This window comes from Rissa tridactyla, chromosome 10 (assembly GCF_028500815.1).
Source record: "Rissa tridactyla isolate bRisTri1 chromosome 10, bRisTri1.patW.cur.20221130, whole genome shotgun sequence".
In the NCBI taxonomy this organism is placed as follows: Eukaryota; Metazoa; Chordata; class Aves; order Charadriiformes; family Laridae; genus Rissa; species Rissa tridactyla.
In genome coordinates, this window is record NC_071475.1 from 19,683,734 (window position 1) to 19,705,076 (window position 21,343).

The 21,343-nt window shown below is 51.2% G+C and overlaps 1 protein-coding gene across 3 annotated transcripts in view; it reads right to left on the reverse strand.

The window, feature by feature from the left end:
* Positions 1 to 2,452: 2,452 nt before the first annotated feature.
* Positions 2,453 to 21,343, reverse strand: part of RBM6 (RNA binding motif protein 6) — a 59,029-nt gene continuing 40,138 nt past the window's right edge. Inside the window, exons 7-23 of one of the 3 annotated variants that reach the window (XM_054215914.1) lie at positions 18,470 to 18,544; positions 16,892 to 16,952; positions 15,755 to 15,823; positions 14,389 to 14,637; positions 13,725 to 13,885; positions 13,176 to 13,273; positions 12,675 to 12,717; positions 12,012 to 12,072; positions 10,971 to 11,062; positions 10,084 to 10,236; positions 8,941 to 9,030; positions 8,066 to 8,155; positions 7,171 to 7,440; positions 6,529 to 6,603; positions 5,868 to 5,965; positions 4,490 to 4,601; positions 2,453 to 2,729 (exon numbers count right to left, since the gene is read on the reverse strand). In XM_054215914.1, the coding sequence (XP_054071889.1) occupies positions 2,604 to 2,729; positions 4,490 to 4,601; positions 5,868 to 5,965; positions 6,529 to 6,603; positions 7,171 to 7,440; positions 8,066 to 8,155; positions 8,941 to 9,030; positions 10,084 to 10,236; positions 10,971 to 11,062; positions 12,012 to 12,072; positions 12,675 to 12,717; positions 13,176 to 13,273; positions 13,725 to 13,885; positions 14,389 to 14,637; positions 15,755 to 15,823; positions 16,892 to 16,952; positions 18,470 to 18,544 (1,923 nt within the window). In that variant the 3' untranslated portion in view covers positions 2,453 to 2,603. Of the gene's footprint in view, positions 2,730 to 4,489; positions 4,602 to 5,867; positions 5,966 to 6,528; positions 6,604 to 7,170; positions 7,441 to 8,065; positions 8,156 to 8,940; positions 9,031 to 10,083; positions 10,237 to 10,970; positions 11,063 to 12,011; positions 12,073 to 12,674; positions 12,718 to 13,175; positions 13,274 to 13,724; positions 13,886 to 14,388; positions 14,641 to 15,754; positions 15,824 to 16,891; positions 16,953 to 18,469; positions 18,545 to 21,343 lie in introns of all 3 variants that reach the window. The other 2 variants (XM_054215913.1, XM_054215916.1) reach the window with 2 other exon arrangements.

The window sequence follows — 21,343 nt, forward strand, 5'->3', positions numbered from 1 at the left end:
AATCATTTACAGTCATCCCCAAAATAATGGAAGCCAACAAAATCTAGTATTTCTACGATTAATATAACTAATGGGAGGTAGATTTACCTCCATGGAGAGAGAAAGAATTTCTCTTGATTGGAGACAGATGCACCCTGCAATTAGTTTTTTTTATTATTTTTTTTTTTTTTCCTTTTTTTCACTGCAGTCTGTTCCTGCCCCTCTCTTGTCCCTGACTTGAGCCCTGGCAATTGGCCTACAAGGAAAGTGCTGCGCTGCTGCTTCTTCCACATATGCACATCACGCCGACTACAAGCGAGCAAGCGAGCGAAGGCAAAGCTAAGCCAAGGAACGTACGTTATTTAGCGAAGGTCCATCTGTCCCAAGGCAGCTGCTCTTACATTTGTCTGTTTTATTATCTCCTAATTAATTACGTATCATCAGCCGTTAACAGGTTTTCACAAAGATGGATGTACCCACTTAACAAATTAATAATATCGGAGAAAGGGCTCGTGCAGTTGCTGCTTGTAAAGGCTGCCTCCAGTTTCCTTTGGGAATGATGCTCCGTGGGTGCTCATTTTTGGCACAGGCGGGTGCCCGGTGCAGCCTGTGCAGCAGCAACCGCTCTGCTCCCGAATTCCCCGCTTCCCTCCAGCGCCGCTGAAAATGCTGTCCCATCGCCGTCACCCTTCCTTCCCCCCCGGCGCGTGAATAATTCCCAGACTGGAGAGCAGCAGCTCGCTCCTCCACCCCTCGCGCCTGCTCCCTCCGAGGGAGCTCATCCCCAGGAGCCCGTCGCCTTCCCCGTGTGGCCGGGACTCCCGTGGGGAGCGCAGCCCCGGCTTGCCGCCCAGGCTGCAGACCTCCGTAACAGGCAGGGCCCCCTCCTTCCGCTCTTTTTTCCAAATTCTTCGCCCTCGTTTGGAGATCACTAGGAGGAGCAGCGTGAAGGGTTGCTACGCCTTGAGATCTCACGTTGCTCGCTCAGGCTCTAGTTTGGGATAATTCCTCACTATTTCCACTCTAACAGAGCTATCGGGGTCCTGTGGGTCAGGGCCATCACCCATGTGCCCATTAAAAACACCATTATCACCATTAACCAGACCCTCCCTCCCCATCTATAGACCCAGACAAGCTGCTTCTGGGTGCTGGTTGGGCACGTGGTCCCGGAGCGTCTTTGTTTTAACACACAAGCATTACTGACCCTTCCTCGGTCCAAACTTCCACGCCGTTCTCTAAAGTAAGTTTCTTGAGCAGCTCCTCTCCCCGGGTTTGCTCAGAGCCCCTGCACCCACCACCGAGGGGGCTCTCGGGCAGGAGGGGGCTGCTACAAACCCGTTCCAAGCAATACGATGGCCCACGGCGCACACGTTCCCTCCCCTCACGCCCCTGTACTCACCACCACCGCAATGTCCCTCCCCACCTCCGCCAGGACCCTCCAAGGACCGGGGTGGCAGCGAGCAAGTCCCCCACACCTCTCTGGCGTTGTCTGTGTGGGAGACAAGGAAACGCAGCTCGGACAGGCGTTGTGCTCCCTATAGAAGTTGTCAGCTGTTGCAGGTGGCCCTTCGCCTCCACATCTTGATGTCTTCAGCTTCCACGTGTCTCTCGTTTTCCCTCCTTTGGGATATTTGAAAGCAATGTCGGAGCCCGCTCTCTGCTAGGCGAGCAGGAAAGCAGCGGTGGGTGCCAGCCACCGCAGCCCCGTCACCACCCGCCTGCCCATCTGGCACATCGTCTGCTCCCGCCAGCCACTGCCATCAGCGTCATCCTTATCCATATAGGCCACGCTCAGCCTTGCCACCCGCGATCCCTGCCATGCTCAACACACACACGCACACTTTCGTCATGCTTTGGCCAAACCGCCCTGTTATGTGTCCAAACCCCCTGCCCAGGACCTGCCTCTGCGCCCCCCTGGGGCTGCGCGAGCAGCACTTGCTCAAAATGGCTTTTCCTCCGACAAACACCGTCCCTTGTGGGCCACTACACAGCCCCTGCCACCGGGGACCAGCATGGCTATGTCCCCACGATGGTCTCCGACACCACTGTCGGCAGATCCAGCCCTCCCCAGGCTCTGTGGGGAGCCCGGTTGGGAAGCCCAGATGACGCCCAGCACCAGTTAGATCCCCTTTAGCCATTAAGCTGTTGCTATTAATTGAACCCAGTTGTCCCTGCTAACAGCCAGGATGAATCCCACACAGGTCGCTCCTGTTCCTGAATTCCACCCAGGCCTCAGGGCTGTCCCCTGTTGCCAGGTCACATCCTGACCCACGAGTACACGGCACCAGCAGCACCTGAGCTGGCAGGGAACGCGCTGCGGGACGGTGGCCAAACCCGTCCCAGCCCCACCGACACGGGCATAAGCCCCAGAGACCTCATCAGCAGACAGCAAAACAGGATGGGACTCTTGCAAAGCATCACATGCTTATAAAACATGCCATTTTAGGCAAGAGACACGCACTGACAAATTTTCAGTTTTATTAAAAAAAATTCTAGCAGCAAAACCTGTAACAATTCAAAAGGAAAAAAAAAAAAAAAGGCCAAACCCCCAAGAGAACATGACACAGAGAGTGAGAGAGAGATGAGAGAGACGGGAAAGAGAGGCTTGGGGTTTTCTCTGCCATTCACTCAAGTTCCTTATAGCGGGCAAACATGACTCTCCGGACGGCGTCGCGGTAGGTCTCGTTGGACTGCCTCTTGCTGGGCTTCCCCGGGGCCCCAAGGCCAGGGCCCTTCTTCCGATTTTCTGCCTGAAAACAGACACAGCTCGTGTTAGTGATTTCTCCTCCTCGCCCGCTGCCCACGAAGAAAAGGCTTCCCCCAGGCTGCTTCAGGACAGCCGACTGCTGCCGCGTGGATCGGGGAGAGGAGCGAAAGCAAGCGCACTGCGTTCCTCCAAAAGCCGTTCACGAGAATCTATCGGCCCTTTGCGGGCAACAAAAACACAGCCGGCAAATGCCCGGTGAGAATCAAACCGCAGGGATGGGCTGCGGAGACCAACAGGAGCATACGGCGGGGTGGGAGCGGGCAGCCAAAAGAGCACAGCGCTGGGAGCCGAGAGGCAGCCGTGTGTGAGTGAGGATCGGAAGAGAGCAAAGGAGAGTGCCAGCGAGGGAGCCGGGCTCCCGGGGAGCTGTCTGCAGTTAGCCTGCGTTTGCACAAGCTCAGCTGTTCTCTCCTCTAATAGAGATCCCGTGGGCTCTGGTAGCTCACTTTGAATTTCAACCAGTTTTTAAAGACCGGCTTTTGCAGCCAGCATCTGAATTGTTGAGTAACACCTGCCCAGAGTTAGCCCAGGAGAGCAGGCCCAAGGCTGAAAGGTTCTCTTGCTTTGAAGTCCGACTTATCTGAATACCAGAGATGTGATCAATTAGGCCGAGAGATCAAAGTCCTGTGGGGCTGAAGTGGGTACACGGCTTTGCACGACTTGGAAGCGGGAAGAAAGCACGTCTCCAGGGCTCTTTTGGGAGGCCTTTAGAGGAATTGTATGAGCGCTGTGCTTTGCAATCAGCTCCCCCATCCAGTCCAGTCCCGGAGCCCTGATCGGAGGTCAGACCTCCCAGAGCGCATCGCCGGAGCTGGCTCTTCGACAAAGCCTGTTTTATGGCCACAGGAAACTCTCCATGAGGGCTGAGCAACAGCTGGGGCCGGTTCCTGCTGCCTGCACTGAAGAGGGAATCTTGCCCTTGTGTGGGCTCAAGCAAACACACGTCACGAAGCCTCAAATATTTCCCTTTAGCGATACACTCGACCGCAAACGGAATGTCGCAACGTGAGCTGCGCTGCAAGTCGCCTGCCCCTCAGCAATGCCCCGACACCATGGCAGCCAGGCGACAAACCTGCTGGCACAAGGGCATGGTGCTGCTCGCGTGCCCCTGGGCAAGGGAGAGAGGTCCCTGCCCCAGGCCACTTGTCACATAAACCCTCTGCAGCAAATGAACGTCCGCTGAGAGACCAGCCTGTCCCAGAAGGCAGGATCTACCCAACCCTGCCTCTCCCTGAAGACCTTTGTTGATGGGACTCTGCTCCTCATCAGACCATGTACCCTCGTATTCCCTTCCAAAGTCCAGAACGGCAGCGAGAGCCTCATGAGCAGAGTAGACAAACAGTTACCACGTGCCCCGTGGCTTTGGCTATGCTCACGCCTCCCCAGAGGATGCTCACCTTCTCCCCCAGCTCACGTGGCTGCAGAGCACTGAGCTGGTGACCTGCTCAAACCCCAGCCTGGCTTTGGGCAGGTATTAATCAGATGCTCACACCCTCCCTACTCACTGTTACTCTATTCTCAGCCCCTCCAGACCCATATAAATTCTAACCTTTTTCCATTGCCAACATACTTGCAGCCCCTCCCAGCCTGCAAAGTTAATTAGCGCACACATATTATTCCATCAAGTGGGCGCCAAGACTTGCAGTCTGACTCTGGTTCCGGCTGGAAACTCCCTCCAGCTGCCTTGGGAAACATTACCTGCTGCAGGACAGTGATGTGTTTTGAAAGGAAGGGAAGACTCACCTCCAGCGGTGATGTTGTGCCCTGCTGGTTGTGGCCGAAGCCTTTCTTCCATCCCGTGGACTGCAACATTCGGTTCCCTTTGTTGTTGCTATCAACCCTTGGGTCATAGTCACTGCAACAGAGGCAGAATCAATGGTCCAGTTTTGCCAACGCTTCGAACACACGCCAGGGATTTTTAGGTCTGCTAATAGCACTTTCATCGACATTCCAGCCTCTCCTGAGGGATACCCAAGTTGCTTGCAAGAAGCACACTGCCCAAGGAAACCAACCCGGTGGATTCTGTGTGAAGGGCTCAGACACCTTGGACCGCATAACTCTTTGTCCCACCTCAGGGGAAAACACACCAGGGCACAGGAAATGAGCTCAGATTCCAAAATATTTATGGTACGAGCAAGCCAGGAGCATTCTGTGCTTGCATTTCTTAATCCGAATTTTAGCAATGGCTAGAAAGTGAAGTCTAATCCCTGCTGCTCTGTTAGATCTTTCTTTTCTCCCAGCGCTGTGGTCATTGAGCTCAACAGATGCAGCGTTGATTCAGACACCCTTTCCCCCACTTGGTCATTACTCATCCAAGACCATTAACCAAACCCCATAGTTTTGAAAACCGCTCAGCACGAAAATAGCTTCCTTCAGGCAAGTTCTACTTTCTGGCTGCTGACGATACTGCACACAAACTGCTTTAGTTTATCCACAGCTATTCCAGGAAAACAGAGGAAGGAGAAGACGCAGATTTTTAAACTGCAAGACACGGAGGAAAGGTCTCCTTCTGAGGTGCTGTACCAGAAGGGAACAGGCACATAACCAGTTTTGTCTTCAACACATGCCTAGCAGTTCCTCAGCCCACTGGAACACGCGAGCTTGCAGCAGGCAGGCCTTTCGAGAGCTCCGCACAGCACGCACTTTCTTCCTCCACCTACTCCGAATGAGATGGAAACAGCTCCTAGTGTTCCTCTGAGTCAGTGGAACAGATGAAACACAGCTTTGCTCTTTCTTTCAATGGCTAGATGCCAGGACAGGAGGACAGCGAGTGCCTTAAGGATGAGGCGGATGGGAACAGGCGGCATTCTGCCCCCTGCGGCTGGCCAGGCACACTGAAACCCCCCCATCTCACCCATCCAGCTTGTCTCTGCTTTCCCCTAAACCCACGTTTCCACCCCTGCACTCCACACCCGTGGCCCTCTCCTGCCCTCTCGGAGAAGTGCTGCAGCACAACAGCCTCACACTTTGGGGAACTCTGCCCACAAGAATCTCAGTCCGTCTGGCTGTTACTCTCGCAGATCTGCCCCACTGGTCAATTCCTGGCCTCGGCGTGCCAGCAGCACACATGCCATCCTGGCATCAGCAGCCCCGAAGAGACCTAACCAAAAGCAGCCATTACCTCTCTGAGTCCCGGTCATATCTGAGTCGTTTCCTCTCTGGTGAATCCATCTGCTGGAATTTCTCTCTCCGGTCATTTCCTTTGTCTTTATATCTCCCCTTCATAACAGAAAAGACAAAGTAAGTACGGGAGCTAGGAAGTATTCAACAGTCCACAGGAGACTGCTCTATAGCCAGGTGGGGACCCACAAATCCTGGATGTTTCTAGGACCCACAATCCACTTATTCTGTCTTGATGGCCTCTGTTGGGCTGACCCAGACCTGTGGCTGAAGCCTTCCAATTGTGGCACCGGGAGCAGCTCTGCCACCTTCTGAACAAAGGACAGTTACAGCTCTCCCAGTCCTGGCCAGGCAGCAGCAGCCCATACACTGCATCAGTTTTAGACCGAAATCTGGGTCCCGCTTAGCCCAAAGCCCAACGCTGGCTTGCAGGCAACAGAACCACGCACAAACCCTTCTGGGAGGAAGGAGACCTGCTCTCAGAAGTCACAGCACTACCTACAGGTCCAAATGCAGAGTGTGCCCACAGTTCAAAGACTCTCTGGGAAGCATGTGGTGCCCAGGCTGCAGATACAGGTCCATCAAGTGGAGAGTCTGCCTGGGACCAACACCCAGCTAATGCAGGACCACTAACAGAAGTCTGCCTACCACTGCAGACCCACCTCACGCTCTCTCTTCTCCAAATATGCCAGTTCCTGCTCAGATCGTTTGATCTTCATATGTATCTCCAGGTTTTGCTGGAAGGAAGGAAACAGAAGCCAGTGTCAGCAGAGGATACAAGCTGTCAGGGTCATTTGCTCCACCCATAAGGAGTCCAGGTAAAGCAGCATGCTCTTGCACCTGGACTATACCAGACTTGCAGCCCAGACTACCTACTCTCCCCCAGAGGCCAGGAGCCATCCTCTCCATAGTTAGGAAGGCAACCAGTCCTATTTTAACCTGCGTGCGGTTTGGCCCTCCTAGAAGCGAGAGCTCAAATGCAGCGGAGAACATGGGGAGGCATGTGCTAAGTTCTTGCTGTATCACACTGGTGTGTGCCAGCACCCCACTCTCCCCGAGCCCGAGCTATCTCGCTATGGCTTAAAAACTCCCACCTTGATGTTACAGCACTCCCATGGCAGGAACAAGCAGCTCACACAATGCTTTGAACAGCGCTTTGATGGGAACTTTGCCTGCTACTGTGTCAAATTCAGCACAGCTCTTCCCACCCAACCATCGCATTTTTCCCTGCGGATCACAAAGCTGTTGAGCCAAAGGCAGCTTGCAGCACACACGCGGCGCCGCAGCCACCAGCTCCCCCATACCTTGTGCAGGTTGGAAAGCTGCTGGTGCTTGATGAGCACTTCCTTGTTGGGAAACTGCCTCCTGCACAGCAAGCAGGCCAGCTTGTTCCAGTCGGTCAGCTTGTCGTCGCTGGCCTTGGCCTTCCTCGGCTGCTCCTCACGTTGTGCTGGTGGGTGGGGAGGCGGCAGCCACTGTGCCTGTGACTGCTCCTCCTCTTCCTCCTCCTCTTCATTGTCGCTGTCTCCTCCATACTCCCCCAGAAGTCCTATCAGAGGGTTCACCACCTTGGGCTGAGGGAAGACGCAGAAAAGCGTGACAATTCGTAGCATCGAGCCTGCCCTGCCATGCTTCCCCAACCAATCTCCCCATGATTTCTGTCTCCCTTCCAGCCCAGGAGCCAGAGAGCAGCATCCCAGCAGCAGGGGTAGGGAATGGGAAGAAGTTGGCTGGCCAGCATTTAAACGCCAGAGGGTAGATGCCCTTCTGTTCTCCAGACAGGCTATGCTTTGGCATCAGGCTTTCCCAATCTGCCGCACACCTAAGCACAAGAAGCTGACCAAAGCAGTGGCTATTTGGCAGGGAGCTGCTATCAGTCACTTCCTCTAGCAATGGAGATCAGTGCGGTTTGGCCTTCCTCAGTTCGGAGGCAGCTGGAAGAGTTTTCCGCCTGAGGGCTGCTTGAGTGAGGAGACCCGGCTTAAATGCAGGTATTTAATTTCCCCATGCTAGAAGCCCACAAACAAGCTCAGAGTTATAAAACAAACTGCCTTCACCTTTCCGTCTCCGATGCTCCCTCCTCTGACATGAGAAGCTGGCACCTCTGCCATCCAAGGTGACGGCTAGGCTTTGGTGAGCCTCCCTAGCCCTGCACCCAGGTTCAAACAAGGCAAATCCCAATCCTATGGAGCCACTTACTGGGGCTGCACTCTCGTCCTTTTTCACAGAGGGAGGTAATGGTTTTTTAAAGACATCTTCTGCAGAGAACTTCTCCTCTCCAGTCTCATTCTGCAACAATCAAGATGAGGTGTTAAGATTGCCATAGCATGGACTCAGTGCACGCAACAGATAAGTACCCGTTTAAACAGGCCTCCAAGGAAACCAGGCAGATGGCAGAAATGAGGTGGTGGTTTTGGTGGGAGACATTCCCATTCTGGGGAATTCAGAGCTGTCCTGGAGCTAGGCCCTTGGTTTCAGGGACAGCTGCAACAGCTCACCATGCTGTCCTGGCCTGCTCCACTCTCACTCTCCGCTGGACTGTGACGCTGACAGCAGCCCTGCCATGCCTCAGACCAGTGATGGAGCTGGGACAGGGCCAGGTCACATTTGGAGACCTCTGTGTGCGCACAAAGGACACGGAGACCAGGTGCGAAGCCACCCCCATAGCCAGCCAGCATGGGAGCAGAGAAAGCCACTGCTCCAGGAAGAGTTACGGTCCTGCTTGCCTGTGAGAGATGAGACAAAGCACAAGTACCATAGGTGGGGAGGGGAAAGGATGACACCACCGGTTTTTCTCTGCTGTGTCTGTGGCACAATACATGGCCAGGCTCAACCAGCTTGGTGGCGTTTTCAGGATCTTCCTTATACTGAGACCGCAGTCCCCCAGCACTGCAACAGGATGAGCCCGTGATGCTCGCTTGTACGCTAAGCAGCACAAAGAGCAGGCTGGGGTGAAGCTTCACATCTACAAGTTTTGCAGAGAACTGGTCTGAAGCCCTGGCCATGTGCTAGTTTAGCAGTTCATTAGCTACTCACACTTGACTGAAGACGACAAATGCTATGCAACATCTTACCAGGCCTGCACTCTCGTCCTTTTTCACAGAGGGAGGCAATGGCTTTTTGAAGACATCTTCCGTAAAGAACCTCTCCTCTCCAGGCTCATTCTGAAAAACCCAAGATTGGGCATTAGGCCATCGGCAGCAGAGGGGTGAGACAGTGCACACAGCAGCCAGGAAGCTGCTTCTGAGCATCCACGGAAACCACGCAGCCAGGAAAAATGACAGCAGGATTTCTACTGGAGATTATATCACCCTCCATTCAGACACCACCTTGTTTCCCCTAGGCCAGTACCCTTGAAAGCAGGCATCCTCCATACCAGATGAGACTCCTTGGCTGGCTTGGACCAAATCAGGGATAATTACACCCCTTGGGTCCCAACTGCCCAGAGTTGGTTGTGCCACAGAGCACATACAGACTAACAGGCAAGGTAGAAAACAAAGTTTCTTGCATTCATAGCTAAATCACTCTACCAACTCTCCTGGCATTCCCTGGGCCCAGGCAGTATCACAGCACTGTTGTGGAAGATCCTGCTCCCAGCACCCGTGCTCAAACATCACTTTGGGCAGCTCCCCACGTTGGGGAGACAGTGTTTGCTCACTGGGAGCAGCACTGAAGGGCACTGACCGGGGCTCTGGGAGGGACCACGCAGGAGGTCCTACACAGACTCCTAACTGCATTCAATCTCGGTCCACCTTCGCAGTCCACCTGCACCGCCCGCCTCATCTTCCTGCCTGTGATGTTTGGAGGGGGCAGGAGCTGCATTTAGCGGAGAGCTGAGTCTCTGTTATTATCTGACTTGCTATGTTTAAACATCTCTGCTATTTTTCTCTTGGCTCTGTTACAATAGCTGGGTGCTTTCAGCAGTGTGAGTGAAATGTGTGTCTCAGTTACCTGGATGTTTCCGAATCCTTTACCATACAGAAGGGATGAGAAGCCCTCACTTAATGTCACAAGAGAAAAATTTCAGGAGCTTACTCCCACCTGGCCAGACAACATCTATGTTCCTGCCCTGCTGCTGACCCCATGTATTTCATTGTTTTCTCTCACTGTCCCTCCCTCTTTGAATCCTCTATAAATTACTCTCCATTTCCTAACTTCTCTTACCTCAGCCTCCTGGCCTCAGATCTCTGATCATTCTGACGCCTGGCAGGATTTACCTTAGCGGAAGTGCTTTTCCCTTTCTCCTTTTTGTCCCTGTTGTCCCTGCTGTGCGGCTCCTTCCTTTCATTCGTCCGCTCTTGGCTCCCATGCCGCCGCCTTCTGCTCTCTGTAGGTGATGAGCAGGCTTCTCGGTCTATCGTGACTTCTCTCTGAAAGAGGCATTTGGAACAGACTTAGCCAAACCCCTGCAATCTTCTTATTGGGCTTATTGTCCTTATTTGGCTGGGGAGACCAGTACAGTAAGAAGGGACCGCAGAGCCTCAGAGAGCAGAGGGCAAAGGTTTCACAACTTTGCTGGGGCAGAAGACAGTCTACCACAGCCAGGTCATCAGAGTGCTACCCTGCTCACCCAGAACACGGACATCTCCAGTATCATAAAAACAAGATGATAGTCCCAGTGAACTTATGCTGAGGGCTCTTTTTTGGCATCCTTGTAACCATTGCTGGCCGGGGTCAGGGAGCAAAGAGACCACCAATGAAAACAGAGCTCTGCTGCCCATCTTTTAATACAGAGTCACGTATCACATGTCTTCAGTAAAATCTAGCGAGGATGCTCTGCCCAGAAGTCTACTCAATGAAGAGGAGACCAAAAGCCCCCCAAAGGCAGGGCTTCAGAAGCCAAAGAGGCAGCTACAGTACCTGGTTCAACACACACCAAATGGATTTCATTAGCCTCTAATGAATAAGCCTCCTAGCCTCTCACTAAGTCAGTATTTTGGAACGCACATCCCTTTTATACAGGTCAGAGGACTGAGTGAGAGAAACAAACCCCTCTATACTGTCCTATGCTGGCCTGTCTTCAGGCTCTAGCTGCAAAATCTCGCTCGAGAAGGGCAGTTTGTAAGAATGTACTAGGTGTAAAGCTTCCTTCCCATGCACTCACCTGAGTCCTGGGGTCATAGTATGTCCCAGCTATGGGATCGTAGTAATTCCCGGTTTCAGGATCATAGATGTACGTGGACACATCTGATGGAGCTGAACAGAGAGACAAGAGTTAACACCAGAATCTTCCAAAGGCCGAACCTGCCTTTTACAACAAAATCATGAGGAAACATTACACTGGTGAAAATATCAAGAGTGGGAAAGAATGCCTTTTCTCTCCTGGCAAGAGAGGTATGAGTATCCTCACATCACCTGACCTACATCTTCTTTTCTTTAAGGAGTAATAAGGGAGACAGCTTTTCACAATTCTCCTGTTTTAGGACTCTGGCAAAACTTCCACATCAAAACACATTTACAGGGGCTGTGCTGAGATCACCAGACCACAACACTGGACCAGACAAAGATACACGAAATTTAGTAATTTCCCGAAGAATGGGGTAATGAATACCAGGCTCTGTGTCCACCCACCCCTGTGAACAAGGAAGAGCTGTGCTCTTTCAAACAGTCTCCTGTTTAAAGTGATGACGCTCCCCACATCCCTTCCTTCCGTCGCTCCATGGGTACATGAAAGGGGAGCAAACTGTTTCTACAGGAAAACCCAAAGGCCTTAAGGGTAGGCCAATAATGTGAAGAACGCTTCTCATTTCCAAAGTGTTATTAGTCAGAGCTCAGCAATACTACATATAAGTTAGTAAAACAATCAGGAGTGTTCTTCCAGTTACTGTCACTGTTGCACAGTGTATTTTCTTCTATCTCCTCTAGTAATTGCCAGGCTGATTTTATCTCATCTGTTTACAACAAGGAAAAGCAAACAATAAGTCTTCTTTATCTGCATGTGGTTTTGCACAGTAAGGGTAGAGAGAAACACATCATCAGATAGGAAAATGTGACTAAACAAAGTTGGCAAAGGAACTCAGAAGTGGGTGTAGCAAACAAACCTACTCTTAGCCTTTAAAAATATTTTTGGGTTGATTTCTACATGTCAGTGCCCTTTTAAGGAAGAAAAGTCTCCACAGTAGGAGTGAGGCAGAGCTTAACTTACACTGTGCTCTGGTGCGTCTCTGTGATTCGTTGCCCCTCCTGTCTCTCATGCCCCTTCTGCCCTGGAGTAAGTGAACAACACAAACAGATCAGAGACTCTTTGACAAACATCGTATTGCTTCTCCTCCCTCTCACAGGCCCAAAGTTCACGAAAACAGCTCATTTAGCTACCCTAAATAGAGCACAAGCAGACATAGCTTTCCATCTACAGAGCAATGGACAGTGCTGCAAAGCACGAGACCTCTGTATCTTCCGTGAATCTTTAAATGAGGTGCTCATGGCAACCCGTATCGAAGCCTCCAGCCCATTCAGTACGGGCCCTGTAGAGCCCTGTAGTCTAGTAACAAGCGCTAGAGAAGACACATTCACTCCAGGAACCGAGATAAGTCATCAATTAAGTCACTCTGTAAAAGCATGGCATAGAGTAATCCAGCCCAGAACTCCCTCAAGCAGCATCTGCACTCTGACTTGCACGTCTTCTGTGCACACTATAAACACAGTGCCAGGGGCACAGCAGCAGTGAAGAGCACGCTTAAGCATTATCATCCCATCTTCAAACACGTTGAACTTTCAGCAGCCCAAAGGGAAAACGCTGAAGTCAGGTCTATTACCCCCGGTGCTCCCTCCCTTTCTGGAGATCTGCAGGGAAGCTGTGCAGACCTACCGGGCCATAGTAGGAATTGTCACCGTGTTCCCCATAGTCATTCCTGTTGAGATAAAGGTTACGGGTTAATGTCAATCTGGCTTCACATTAACCTCAGTATACTCAAAACGATCAGCAGGACCAATAAAGGCAGAGAGACCATCTTCAGTGGCTAGATGATAGATTGCGTCCATCCCAGGAGACAGAGAGACGCTGCTGTTGTTCACAAAGATGAATCTCTCCAACTGCTTTTTTAAAAGCCGAAACCATTAATTCCCTTGCAATGGGATTTGATAGCTGGGCAGTAACAAGAGGCCACGCAATATGATGATTAATCCCATACTGCTCAACCACTGAAGCTTCTTCTTGCTCCGATGCCTTCAGCTCTCCAACATATTTTTAGGTTGTAGAAACATCTGTGCTAATTCAGGTGCCAACCTTTAAGCACCTGGTCTGACAACACAGCTCTAGCTTTGCAGCACAGCACCCAAAGGACAACCCTACTGCCTCATCTGGCTCTACCTTCTCCTCCCTGTAGCAAGATTCACTTCCACCGTACGTCCATCAATGCAGATAGGGGGATCCAGATTCTGCAGTATCTTTAGCAACCTCAGTGCCTCCTGTAAAAAGAAAGGAGAATTTCACAGCCATGAGAAGGAAACATAAGCCTGTTTCCCAAATCCAGTCTGACTGAAAGGAAGACTTTATGCTTACGTGATGACCATAATGGCACAGGAAACACAACACTTCTGTCTAAATATCAGTGAGGGCATTTAGGATGCGACAAAAAGGCTAAAAGCATTGTTAGGTTCTCTGCTTGTCCTATGACTGTTTTCAGCAGCCAGCTAGGGACTATATTCGCCTAGGGCTGCTACACAATGCAGCACCGTGGCTGCTCTTGCCCCGAAGAGTTTTGGTGAACATCGTCTGGACTAATGCCAAAGCACAGCCACCAAGAACCAGAATATGTGAACCCTCCAACATAGGACTGTTAATTAAGATTCTTGTCTTCCACTTCTACAGACTATAGATGCCAACAGGGGGAGCATGTGAAAGCAGGAAACCACTTACAGCATGTGAATCCAGTTCAATGAAGCCATAGGTCTGCCCCATCCGGCCAGCTTTGTTCTTCATGATGCGCACGCTGGACGTGGAGAGACGCACGTATGGGGCCAGCAGCCCCACAATCACTTCTGGTGGAGTGAATCGAGTAATACGCTTCAGCATAATTGCTGTGAAACACAATGAAGGAGGTGGTCAGGCAAGAAAAAGTAGTATAAAAAGATCATTCAGATCCAAGTTTATTGTGGCAGCACAAGTAAAACTAAACCCACTCAAAGCAACAGCATGGCTTCTTGCAGTTGAGTCTGGAAGCCATCGCTTTTTTTTCTCTCCACTTTGCGAGATGCCCAGAGTACCGCCTCCAACTGCTAACCTTTCCTTCCCAGAAAACACAGCCACTCCTCAGAGGAGCTCAGCCCAGGGTAACTTCTGGCCAAAGAGACTTCTGCTGCCATGCTAAGTTAATTATAACATCCTGAAGCCAGCTTGCCCTGAATTAATTTTCCTAAAGGCAATACGCCAGCACCTTTAGAGCTGGAGAGCCCATCATTACTTGATGCCACGATTTGTACAACATGGAAACAGCCTCCAGAGGTTTCAGTGAAAGCTGCCCTTTCTGCAAATGGCCTCATGGAGTGCAAGCAAATCCAAAATTGCACCCTGTGCCACTCACTTCTGCTTCCTCCACCATCCTGTGGTGGGGCCTCCTCAGCTTCTCTCTGAGAAGGCAGCTCCTGGTGCCGGTCCATGTCCCTTCTCTTCTCCTGTGAGGGTCGCCGCTCTCTCCCTTCATCCCTCTTCCTTGGCTCCTGTTCCTGAGGCTGGCACTCCTGCTGCGGAGCAGGAACCGAGGGCTGGAAAGGCTGCTTTGGAGATCCTGGTTGTCCTGATAACTCTTGCTCGGGTTTCTCAAGCTTTGTCTCTGCTATTAGAGAGGAGAAATTGACTGGTTCCATATACAGTGTTTCAGCATGTATTTTAATTCTGCTGTTTTCTGGCCACTGCTGCAGCGCTCCTTAAAAAAGGCTAACCTGTTCTGCCCTTCGCATTTTCCATATCTTATCACACTGCAGACACAAGTTGTGTAGAGGACAAGCTAGGTACTGCTCACCCTTCCACTGCCTTGTTTCATGTTGGGCTCCTTTACCTGACCTCTCTTGTCAGAGACAAGAGTTTTTCTGGCCTGCTTTTAGGATCAGCTCTTTCCTGGGCAAACATGAATCAGGGATGGTTTTGGATTATGTTCCATCCATGTCCAGGACAATCTCCTTGGCAGTGATACCCTCACTATGCCTGATGTATTCTTGAGCACCCATAGCTGAGCAATACCAACTAGTAACTCTCATCCAATCTCTACGCTAGAAGAAAACTGGGTGCAGACCCCTACCGTCACTAAGTGAAATGCATCATAATACAATGACGGATTTTATCAGGTGGCTATTTATCATAGATGTGGTAGATGATATGTGGAAACACCCTGCCCCTCGGCCTAGCTACGCAATAGAGAGAAGATAAATCCCATCAAGTTGCTGTGCTCTGAAGCATCTGGCTTCACTCCAAAAGAGATCCATACCTGAGCTTCTAAAGCTGTTGGAAAGGGAAGCCAAAGCTGGGGGGCTGCAAAGTCAGACATCACCAGCCCTGTACCTGCTGCTGAAGCCTCTTCCCACAAAGAGAAAGAAATGAGAGTGCAAGACTTGGCACAGCAAAGCTGCACTCTTTAACGTCCCCCAGAGCACCTCCCCGCTCTCCTTCTCTTTGGGCAGCGAGCAGCATGGCAGAACACACGGCCATTTTGCAGGTAAATGTAGGGAAAGCTGCACGCTGACTTGCTTGGCTGTCAGCGCAGCTCATCTTGGACAGGCCCATACCAATTTGTCTGCAGTTTGCAGCGTGCAGAGTTCTGGCTACACTTCATGAGCAGAACCTCACGTAAAATTTGCATGTGAACCAGTCTGCACGTGCAGCTGCGAAAATAGCCCGTGTAAATCACACAGACATGAGCACAACCCCGGAGATGGGGAGAGCGATTCTCTTACTGAATTCTTGCTCAGCTGATGCATCTTCTCCCTCACAACCACCTCTGGACTCTGGGCCTGCTCTGCTCCCTGTAAGAGAGGCACATTAAAATCCATTTCAAGACCTTCAGTCACAAAGCACGCCAAGAACTCGTGCAAAGCTGCAATAACGCCTGTATATGCCCAGAGAGTTGCTTTGTTTCACTTGGCCATTAAAGGACAGTCATGGAGAGGTTATCTCACTACACATGTTCGCACAATCAACACCAGCAGGTCAGTAAGAAGCATACACCACAATCTGTCTTCACAGCATCTTAGTGGCTCTGTTTAATTTGCTCCTCGTCAGTTTTATTACAGTCCACAGTTATGTTGGGCCAGCTATGCAAATTTTGCCTTCATAACGCTGATGGAGGAGCCACAGCAGAAGGAAAGCACAACCATGGGGACAATGCTTCAGTAAACACAGAGTTCTGCATCAGCGGTTATTTTAATGCCCTTCTGCCTGGGGTATGCCGGTAAGAAACACAAACCATCAGAAGTCTGCTCAAAGATACAGAGTGCCTGGAATACCTACTCGTCCCAAAGAAATCAAGGGAGCGTGCTTTGGCTCTCACACCTTCCCACCCAAAAAAGCAAAGGTGTTGGCAGGGTGAGGAGAAGCTCCTGGAGAAGCAGAACTCCCCTCTGTGCACTTCTTACACTCAGCAAGGTGAGCTCAGCAATTCAAGTCCTGGATTCACCTCTGAGTCCCTCAAAAGAGTAATGTTAAAAACATGCCCCTGCATCTCCCAGGGACGGTGGGTTGAGGGGAAGCCATCTCACCTACGGCCAGCAGTACTAGCTCAGTCCTGGAGGGCACACAACCTGTAATTCCGTGGATGAAGGACAATGGCAAATAGGAAGGGAAGGCCTTGTGCAGGAAGAGCCCTCCCCACCAAACCTCACAAGAACAGAGAACCTGGTAGCAACACGTCTGCATGCAACATCTTCAGTGTGGACAGGGAAAAGGGTCTAAATGAAGCACAGTTAATAACCCTCCTGCACAGCACTCAGCTAGTCCACCAAGAGGGATGCCACATGGAAGCCAGAAGAGAAACTTACTTGTCAGGGCAGATGAAACTTTTAACCGACCGAGCAGAGGGGACCAGATATACTCACCATCTCTTGGGAGCTTGCAATAGGAGCAGGAAGATCTGTAGCCCACAGTACACACCTTACACTGCAACGGAAGATGGACAGCATGAGGAAGTCATGTTTTGAAGGTAGTGGGTACAACCTACTCCAGAAGGGTAGACTCTGCAGTGCTTTCAGAAGTAACAGCCACGGAAAAGTTACAGGGACAGCCTGAGAGACAGGATGGGTAATAGCAGCAGGAGCCTTGGCTGGCACGGAAGGGAACCATGCTAGGCCCCATACTGCTAGCCACCATGTTGCTTCAAAGGATCCAAAGTTACCTTTGTATTCTCTAATCTCAACTCCCTCCTAAAGCAGTGACAAAGTCCTTACCTGAGCTAAACTGTAGATACTAATGCAATTTGCTGCACAGAGAGAGTCAGTGAAGAGGTGTCTGCTAACCTAGAGGCAGAGCTGTACCAGCTCAGATGGTTATCCCACCCAGAGCCACCGCGGAAAGAGCCAAGTGCCCCGGCTTCACAGCTCTCTCCGAACACAGCATCCCTAACTTCCTCTTCAAGCTCTTTGTAAATGCATCGCTTCTTTTTCATACAATTTTTTTTTCCCTCTAACTAAAGCCCTGCAAATGCTCCGGGGCATGGGAAAGCTGTTTCAGGCCACGTGTGTGCGCAGCAACAGTAGGGGCATTCGCTCCCGCTACTGCCTATCGCACTGAGAGCTGTTGGGAAACTGCCTGAGACTGCTGTCTACCTCATCTCTGGAGTGTTGCAAGCACAGATGAGGCACTGAGCAACGGCTCTGCTGGCAACCGGTGTGCATCCAATTAGCCTGGATGAGGGTCTTTGTAGCCCAGTGTCGTCCAGTGGTCAAGGTGGGAGTCTAACCACAACCGATCCCTTCCTGCCCTGCTGCAACCTCTTGGGCTGCAGTCAGTGTGGGTGCCCTTTGCTCCGGCACTCCTCCCCAGCCTACTGCAGCCGAAAGCGCCTGTTCCAGGAGAAGCGTGGGAAGGGCATGGGAATAAAACTGACCCTCGGGCAACTGTGCCTTCCCAGAAATGGGCCAGTTCCGGTCTGTACTAACTGTTGCCTGGACTTGGACTCATTTCCGTGCTTCCTTCCCTGCTGCACTTACTACCCTCAAATCCAGACCACGGTTCCTGCGTGAGACAGAGGGGTGCTTTGCACTGTTGCACTGGTGAAAACTCTGGTTACCTGAGCAGCAAAGACTGTTACACACGTGAACCAGAGTGAAAGCCTGTTTCATTTTGGTTGGCAGAATCACCGTTTCATTTTGGTTTTTAAGGAGAAAGGATCCACATACTATCTTCCCCATGTGTTAAAAGGGAACCACTGCATAGGGATGAAAACTGCTCTGTGCATAAAACACTGGCTACCTGTACCAAAGCAACATGCACTCATAGGTGGTACCAGAAACAAGGTAGGGAAAACCACCTAAGTTTATAAGAGGCAAGAGCTTCGGGACAGATACTACTCTTAAGGATCTTCAGCCACTGAGCAAACATATAACACTCCTCTCTGCTGCCACTGCCGTGAGAGCCAGCAGGGGAAGCACAACACAGCTCTCTGATCGCATACTTACACGTTTGCAGCGCCAAAACTCTGGGCACGGAGTGTACTCAAGGGTCACTTCTTTGCCACCGATCGTAAGAGTACCCTGTTGAGACAAGGGGGTAAATGACGAATGTGCCCAGCACACGCAGCTTACTCAGAGGCAAAGAAAGGGTTTAAAGCTCTGGCTCCTAAAGATTTCACAAGTGAAACAGGGTGAAAGGGGGAGAAATTCTCCCAGTTCAGTTAGCTGGAGCTTTGCCATGGAAGTGGAAGGGAAACTGCCTGTGCCCTGCTCTAGCACGGGGCTACAAAGCTGCGTGTTAGCTCCACAGGAACTAGGCAGAAGAGGCTTTGCTACCTCCCAGGAAAAGCAGAGACAGAGTAACCAGAGCACGAGAGGGAAACTGCTTTAACCTGCTTTTGTCCATGCCGGAAAGGGGCAGCTGCACAGCCTCCTTCACACCAGCCACCACCGGGCTGGCCTCAAGGTAGCTACTTCAGGAGGAATACAAGGAAAAATGCCACTGAGGTGAGAGAATTTTCATACTCGGGTTACTCTTCATGTCACTCATGAAACCCTGGCTTTCCTTCAGAGAAGTATGCCAGCACGCGGCAAGGCCACTGGCTCTGCAGCCAGTCCTTGGTGGGGCTGGCCTCGAGCACCTATGCAGCACCAGCAGAGAAGCTCCGCTGCCTACAAAGACATACTGCTTTCAGCTCCACGCATCACGCTTTGGAGAGATCTCAGGAGCCCAACAAATCCACAAGCTTTACTGAAATGCAGATGATCGAAGGGCGAAATGAAGTCACAGCTGCAAGTTCCCCAGCTCCTGCCCAGAGCAGCCCATGAAAGCAGTGAGGAGCAAGGATTCCTGGTGGCTCTCATCTGCTGTGGACAACAGACCACGCCTGGGCACGCAGGATGCAAGCCGAGCCACAAATGCAGGGACCCACGAGACATCTCATGTCACTGTAGGCACTGCCAGACCACATAGTTTGTATTTCCCAATACCACAATGTGAGACTTGGTGAGAAGAATGAGACTCAGACCTAGGTCTCCCAAGTCCCAGGAGAGCAGTCACTCTTCTGGCCCATTGCTGGATGGTACAGACAGATGTCAGAGAGCTGTAAATGGCCCCAAGCTATTTTGGGGACCTCTGGTGAGTCAGAAGCTTCCCAGGTGCTCTGACCCAGTAGCCTAGTCACGCAAGAGCCCCCAGAGCAAACCATAAACATGAAAAAACAAGTTCCCAGAGTTATTATTCAGAAGTCACGATCCACCATGCATAAATCGCTGTGCAGAATGTGAGAGAGATGCTAGGGAATATGTAAAGGAGGAAGGAAGAGTTCATGGGAGGGAATCACTCAGCAGCGGTACAACAATAATCCTTTAACCCCTACAAAAAAACACAGGAGAGAAAGTTGGAGAGCACCGACACTGCTCTGTAAGGTCAGGTTCCACCACCTGCCCGCTCAGCAACCTGCCTTTTAAGGACCAAGGGCGTCCTTCCCTACCAGCCCTATATGTGTTGAACGCTTCAGGGGTTTCCTTTCTGCCACCCAGCTGTTCAAGCACTGCTTTCCCGCAGGGACTCGCCTTATAGAAAGCTGAGCCATTCCTAGACCCTGCTGAGGGCTGGCGTGTGCAGCCAGAGCACAGCGTGGCAACCTCAGATGCAAGGAATCTCCCCCAGGTCTATTCACGGCACGGAGTATTGCCTACTTCACATGTCTAGGAGAAGGTCTGCACCTTCTTTAAGACACGTGAGGAAACACAAGTGGGAATGACAGGGAAGCAGAAATCAAAGCTGTCCCATTAGGGCTGTCGGTCCCTCTGAGACGAGTGTGCTCCCTCTCCCAGGCAGGGCACCCATCACATCACGTCACACACTCAAGAGATGGGTCGTGCCAGGAGAGCAGGCCAGAAGCGCCCGCGTCTGCCTCGGGACCCACTGAGCACATGCAGGGAGAGAAGGCAGGGTGCGCATCCTCGTGAGCAGAGCTGTGGCCACGCTGTCAGCCCAGGAGAGTCCTTGGACCCAGCAGCTCCTCCTGCTTAGGAGCTCGGGAAACAAGGACAGCTAGATTTGAGGACACTTCCTCTGGTAGGACACCTCCTCATACAGCTTCATCCTGCTACCAGCCATTGAGGATAAAACTCGCCAGAAAGCTTTCAGATTATTTTTGGGTTTACAGAAGATGGTTTTTAAGCACATGTGGTGCTGGTCTGCTGCAAATTCAGTTCTCAGAGACTGCAGAAAGTGTCACTTGCATAATTACTCCCTAATTTCCTTAACACCCTGCTGATTGCCTGCTCACTTTTCCAACAAGCTCTCTCTTACTGATTTCTTCTTGATAAAGTCGTTTTCAAGGTTGCAATCATCATTTAACACACCAAAATGAGCCCTTCATTTACGACACACATTGTCGGGATTCACTGACTTTAAATTCCTCATTCCCCCATTTTGTTACTAAATTCCATCCCAAATATTTTCAGAACCCTTATTTCCTCTGGTCCCTGCCACTGCTTATTCTTTTTCATGTACATCTTCTTCCTTTTCTCTGCAAAATGTTTTGCACAATACTCTCATTTTCAGTTCCCCACTTTCAGCTGAGCAGATCTTTGTGAGATCACAAAGATTTTCTGAGAATTTCAGGGAACAGTGCTGGGGGTGGGAGGGTGGAAAGAAAAGGTAAACCCAAGGATATGCCACATGAACTGTCTGGTCCCCAGACTTTCACACGTTTTCTCCTGGACGTCTCTCACTGATTCACCTGCACTGTGCCCGTTAATTCTCCTTGTGGATTTTCAGCATCCTGTACTTCTGAGCAGCCTGGCCTTTTCTTTCTAAATCAGTATGCTACAGAAATGTCTCTCTGGTCCTCCCAGTCAGGAACCTCC